Source organism: Elaeis guineensis, chromosome 4 (genome assembly GCF_000442705.2).
Source record: "Elaeis guineensis isolate ETL-2024a chromosome 4, EG11, whole genome shotgun sequence".
Taxonomy (NCBI): domain Eukaryota; kingdom Viridiplantae; phylum Streptophyta; class Magnoliopsida; order Arecales; family Arecaceae; genus Elaeis; species Elaeis guineensis.
In genome coordinates, this window is record NC_025996.2 from 8,357,199 (window position 1) to 8,363,726 (window position 6,528).

General features: G+C 45.0%; 1 protein-coding gene across 1 annotated transcript; it reads left to right on the forward strand.

Moving 5' to 3' along the window:
* Positions 1 to 5,258: 5,258 nt before the first annotated feature.
* LOC105044115 (probable CCR4-associated factor 1 homolog 11) lies at positions 5,259 to 6,068 on the forward strand. The gene has a single exon (XM_010921907.1). It carries the CDS (start codon positions 5,259 to 5,261, stop codon positions 6,066 to 6,068), a length of 810 nt encoding a protein of 269 aa, XP_010920209.1.
* The last annotated feature ends 460 nt before the right edge of the window (positions 6,069 to 6,528 follow it).

A 6,528-nucleotide genomic window follows, 5' to 3' on the forward strand; every position in this document is an offset into this window, starting at 1 on the left:
CCTCGGAGGGACGATGCTGCTCAGGTCGAGCTCCGGGTGTAGCCTCTGAATCGCATCCCGGACATCCTCGTATCCCACCTGGTAGGAAGCGAAGCCGCTCTCGAGAAGCTCCTCCCGGTACTCGTCCGAGTCACGAAAGTCCTCCACCCCCGGCTCAGCGCCTCTTTAGCTGACTCTGCCTCGGCTTTCGCTATGTCGGCATCGGCTTGGGCGGAGGACAAGTTCTCCTCGGCCTTAGCCAAATTCTCCAAGCTAACCTGAAGTTGCTTGCGCTCGGCCTCGAGCTCTCTGATGCAGCCGTCCCGCTCATGCCGCAGCCGATGAAAGGAACGGGTCTTGCGCTGGACCTGCTCGCGGGCCGACTGAAGTTCGGTCTCCGAGGCGGCTAGGCTGTTGGTGAGTCGGGAAATCTCCTCCTCGAGCCTAGCTTCGCGGTCGACCGATAGCTTCAGCTGGTCCACCAGCGTCGCCTTCTCGACTTCGATGATTTTGGCCCTATCCTTCCAGGCCGCCCGAACGTCGCCGAACCTCCGGTACCCGACCTTCAGTTCGGACATGTTGTAGATCAGCTGCAAGTAGAAGGTCGATCGTCAGAAAAATAAAATGATGAAAATAATAATGGAAGGAAAAGAAAAAGAAGAACTCACCTGGATCATGATCGGATAGAAGGAAGAGAGCATCTCGGTCACCGGCCGACTCTTCAAGAGCTCCTGATCGGTCGGGAGAATGGTTGCCTGACACAACCTCCTGGCCAAATTGTGGGTGGCCAGGGCCGGCGCTCTTTCAGGAACCCGAATGTCGGACAATGCAATGCGGTCCACCGACCTTGTGTCGTCCGTCGGTGCCATCGGAGCCTTCCACCGATCAGTCGCCCAGGCCTGGAGATCAGAGAAAGAAGGGAAGCTCGAACTCGACTGAGTTCCTCCCGAGGGCGCGACAGGAGCTGCCGCGGGTCGTTCGGGCTCACGTGCTTCGACCCGAACCTCCTCCACAGGCGGGGGCACCAACACTCCTTTGGCTGCCCCCTCTGCCGCCCCTTCCTCGGACGGTGCCTCGGATGGCACCACCGGCATCGATAAGGTGATGACCGGTTCGCAACTCGACGATCGTTCGGTATCGGGCTGTGCAGCCACCCCTGCAATGACGGTCGGGGATGATGTCTGGGGCCTCTTGGGTGGCCGCGGGGGTCCGACCCCGAGCGTCCGTTTTTTTTTCGCCGCATGCTGTCGAATGTCGGCATCTGTCAGTTTTACTCTTGGCGGCATGCCTGCAATTTCAACGAAAGATTAGCACAAGTTCGAAGACGGATGAAAAAATCAAAAGATGACCGACAGACCGAACAGTACCTAAGAGGAGAATCGAACTCAGGCCGACGTCATACAGAGCTTGCTCGGTGACGAGCTCTCTCTGTTTCGGCACTGACACATCCTTCAGTCGGTGAAAGTTCTCTCGATCTCCAGCCTCCACCCGGCTGTTTTCGTTCGGCTGAGTTTGAGGGTCGCCCCAGCGAGAAGGAAACCCCCAGGGTAACGAAGAAGAAGCAAAGAAAAATTGGTTCTTCCACCCGTGGATCGATGATGGAAGACCGGTAATGAATGAAAGACCCTTCTGGAGATTGAAGAACCACCACCCTCGAGCTTTCGGATGGGGTCGGAGAACAAAAAATACCCGAAAGAAAGAGATGCGGGGAAAGGTCGGCAAGAGCCGACACAACAAAGTAAAGCCGATTATTAACCGGACTGGGTTCGGCGTCAGTTGCGCCGGGCAAAGCCCGTAATAATCCAAGACATTCTGGACGAACTTCAGAATCAGAAAGCGAAGACCTGCCCGAAGGTCCTCGACATAAAAGGCCACCTGGCCTGGAGGCAGGTTGTTAACCCGACCCTCAGCCCCAGAGGCGAAGAGTTCGAACTACTCCGGGATACCATACTGCTCCTTGAGCCGTTCGACGTTCGGCCCCGAAAGTGAAGAAGCCTCCACCTCCGGGGTTGACCGAAAATCATCGGTCGGGTTTTTCGACTGACTTCCTCGAGGAGAGGTTCTAGCCATAACGCTAGCCCCAAGAAAAGAGAACAAAAAGAAAAATGCCAAAGGAGAAAGGATGCAAGGAGACAAGAATAAAAAAACTTCAAGAAGAGCTTTCAAAGAAGGAGGATGGAAACAGCTACCTGAAACTGGGAGACAACTCGACAGGGCCTCAGCGTCAGAAATAGGACAGCAAAAAGTGAAGTTTTGGATGTAAGTGGCCGCATATATATAAGGTCCTTCGACGGTCGAAATGAAAGCGCATTGAACGAGAGTTTTCCGGATGTCGACATGTGGCAGCACCTGGGTCCTTCTTCGGTCCGACGGTTTGATGCACCTGCCCCAGATCGAGCCACGTCGCCTCCATCCGCATGAACGGTTCCGGCCCAATAGCCTCCTGACGCGTGGCAGAAAAATCGCATCTCGGAATTAATTAACCAACGACGGTTTGCGTTCCCAATAAGACGGCGGTTTGCATTCCTAATGAGACGTCTGACACCGGATCGTTCGTTGGTACGATCGCTAGAGTCGGGGTGTGACGTGATGGAAAACTACTCCTTTCGTCCGAAGCTGTCGTCCATATGAAAACACGGGCCAACACGACATCAGACTCAGGAGTGGGGGGGCAACTGTTGGGATATACCGACTGACCCCTATATGCCGACTTATCCTCAAAACGGTCCGACCGATTCCCGACTCTATCCACCGGACAGACAGACAGTCGACTCCAACAATAACTCCGACAATGATTGGCCAAAGGCATGCCGGTCGAATGGTCGAACCCATATCATCGACTCACTGTCGGGGGTGGCGGTCGATGCCCGACTTCCACAAAGCACCAGATTAGCCGACGGTATTTTCGACTCATCACCCGACGTTCCGGCAGTCGAATACCGATATATAGTCGGCCAGTCCGCCCAAACGCCGTACAACCGCTATAGGCTGTTGTTCTGTCAAGGACATGCTGTGCGATCGTCTTGGGACATTGTCCTGCCAAGGACATGGGTTAATCCTGATGACCTGACAACCTACGTCGATTTGACAGCTCCCGATGATTTGACAACTCTCCAGTTGTCTGCACCATTAATGGCCGCGTTCTACTATAAAATGGGGTAAGACAACTATTTTGGTAAGCAAGCTCTCGAAAAGCTCTCAAGCTCTCTCTCTCTCCCGTTGAGCCTCTGATTTTTTACTGTTGCTTAGTTTCCTCTCTGACTTGATCGTCAGAGGGTCCTCGCCGGAGGTATCTCTGATTAATGAGGACTTTTCTTGCAGGTGTGCGACCCCGATGATCGGACGACGAGGAGATTGGCTGCAACAGAAACAAACCCAACAACTGTACCAAACGAATTCAATGGAGAAAATGCAAAAATCACTAGTTTTAAAGCAGAGTAAAGAAATTAGCAAACTGAAGGAAGTGAGTAGGAAATTGTGACTTCTTTTTATCTCCCTCATCCACATCTCGTGCTCCCTTAAGGGGAAGACCCATGTAAAACTTTCCTACAAAGCATAAGGATGATGTACTTATATTCACAAGCTTTTAAACACTAATAAATAAGAATACCGCATCAATAACCAGTTTTGCTTCTTATTTGATTGGAGTTTTAAGAAAAGAGGGAGTAAAAAAAATATTTTTTATGAAATTTTTTTTATATATTTTATAAAAAATGAAAATTCATAAAAGAGGTAGGTTTTGATACTTCTCGTAACATGAGAAGTGGTGGTACTTTTTTCTTTCCTAAAATATTCTTTTAAGATCCATAGCTAAAATTTAGTAAAATATCAATGGATGATTGGAATGAAATACTGAATAGTTATATAATATTATATTAATATTATCTCAATATTTATGTAAATATAATATTAATATTTATTATATTTAATATTATTTTAATATTTATATTTATATAATATTTTTATTAATATTAATATAATATTATATATATTAATAAATATATTATATTAAAATATTCATATTATATTAATATAATATTAATATATTAGTATTATATTAACACAATAAATTATTATGGTCTAACGTTATATTTAATATATTAATGTTATATTTATATTAATATAAATATAATATTAATATTTATATAAAATTTATGAGTAAAAATATATGGTTTTATATCTACTAAGGGTATAATAGGTATTTTATATAGTTTTTTCAAAAAAATAAGTGCTTATCCAAAGATAAGCTACTTTATAATAAGTCACCTTCCTATGGTCAAACAAACATACCAAAATTCTATTATCAAGAAGTAACTTTCTGAAAAAATACTTTTTGAGAAGAAAATTTTTTTCCGCGAACCAAACGAGTCCTATAACTTATTCCAGCTGTCAGGAGCTTGACAAAGATTAATTAAGAACGAAGTTCTTCCTATGTTCCCAGATTGGAGTATAAATTCCAAATCAGTGGAAGGATTTATGAACACCCAATACACAATTTACAGAAACATCGCAACAAATATAGGGAAACTAGTTTTTGAGCCCATGCATTGCACACGAATTCTAGATCTGATTGTATTGAAAAAAATTATGTATAAATAATAAAATAATATTCATTCAAAATTTTTATATTATTTTATATTCTCAACTATCTATATTAATAAATTTTAATTGTAAGAATGTAATAATATCATATATTAATAATATAATTTAATTCATATAAATAAAATTAAATGTAGTTTTTTATTAATCTAAGATTTAAATTTAATGCTCGAAGGATTGTTAGGCAGGAAGATTCATGGTATAGAAAAAATTACTTATATGGATAATTTTAAATGCTAAAAAAATTTTCTTCAATTTTTATTTTATAATATATATATTAGATTATTTATATAGAGATTATATAAATCCAGAGAACAGTAAAGAAGTATGAAAAATCCCACAATTGATTAGTGCAGACGGATGAGAGAGAGAGGTGAGAGGGCTTTGAAAGTTGTGCAAAGCAGGATCCAACGGTTGACGAAAGGATGCAACCCGAACCCGGCCACCAAAACCGCCTCCACACGAGGTACGATGGGAATTAAAATCCCAGTCTCCCATGACACGTAAGAATCCGGGAGACGGGGAGGTAAGGGAGTCCGAATTCGGCTGGGAGTCCGAATTCCTTTCCCGTTTGGGCCTCCCCAAGCGGACCCAGTTCGGCTTTGTCTGGGTTTTCTCCCATATTTTTATAAGAGCTGCGCGTTTTCTTCTCAAATCTCGCAGACTCCAGATACCCAGCCATGTCGCAAGTCCTCATCCGTTCAGTATGGGCGTATAATCTTGATGAAGAGTTCTCTTTGATCCATACTCTTCTCCAGCAATACCGCTTTGCGGCGATCGACACCGAATTCCCCGGTTTCATCTACCACTCGAGGAGGCCTCACTTGCTCTCGGCAGAAGAATTCTACGTTCTTCTCAAGTCCAATGTCGACCACCTCCATCTCATCCAGGTCGGCCTCACCCTCTTCGACGCCAACGGCAACCTCCCCGACCTCGGCACCCACGGTGCCGTCTACTATGCGTGGGAGTTCAATCTTCGGGACTTCGACATATATAGTCATTGCTTTGCACCGGAGTCTATAAACTTCCTCAGCTCCAATGGCTTCGACTTCGACCATCTCCGCACCTATGGGATCGACTCCAGCCTCTTCGCCCAAAGGTTGGTAGCATCCCATCTCGTTGGGAGTGACTCAAACATAGAGTGGGTTACCTTCAGCGGCGCCTATGACTTCGGATACTTGATCAAGATTCTAATGGGTAGCCCTTTGCCGGAAAGGAGGGAGGACTTCATGCGTCTTTTGACGTCTTTTTTCGGTGAGAGATTATTTGACATAAAGACGATCATGAGGTATTGCGACGGACTTTATGGAGGACTGGAGCAGGTTGCTAGAACGTTGAATGTGGTTTCAACCGTAGGGAGACCTCGCCGGGCAGGCTCCAATAGCGTCCTTGCCTCCCGAACCTTCTTGGAGATGAGGAATAGATTCTTTATCGATCGCGATATGACCATGCATGCAGGGGCACCGCATGGATTGAATTTTACTCGATGAGGTGAAATAGAAGGTGTGGGTTCGCGTTGCATCCTTTGTGTGCGAAAGAAAAATTGTTCTCTTTCACGACTTCAGCTGTTGGATCGTATTTTATACCTTTCAAAGCATGACGAATTTTTTCTTTACATCCACAAAGGGACGTCATATTTTGGGAGCTGTTCAAAGCATGATCCAATAGCTAAGGTCACAAAAGAACGTCAGTCAACCTTTCGCCTGAAAGATACAACCCGAACCCTTAAGGTGCGAAGTGTAAGGTATAGATATTCCAAATATCAACGATGTGACCTTAGTCGTTCTTCTTCAGCCTCGACTGCTTCTTCTTCTTTCCTTTATTTTTTTTATGGAAGAAAACCTTAAATATCCTGGGTTCCACCATTATGTCGTCTTGTGCAATTCTTTGCACACTTGGGCATTGTTGGGTATATTTTAAGTTTACAAGTTCTAGAGCCAAAAAAGATTC

Bases quoted from the DNA above. Each gene is read 5' to 3' on its own strand.
- LOC105044115 (XM_010921907.1), top strand. From the start codon at position 5,259: ATGTCGCAAGTCCTCATCCGTTCAGTATGGGCGTATAATCTTGATGAA.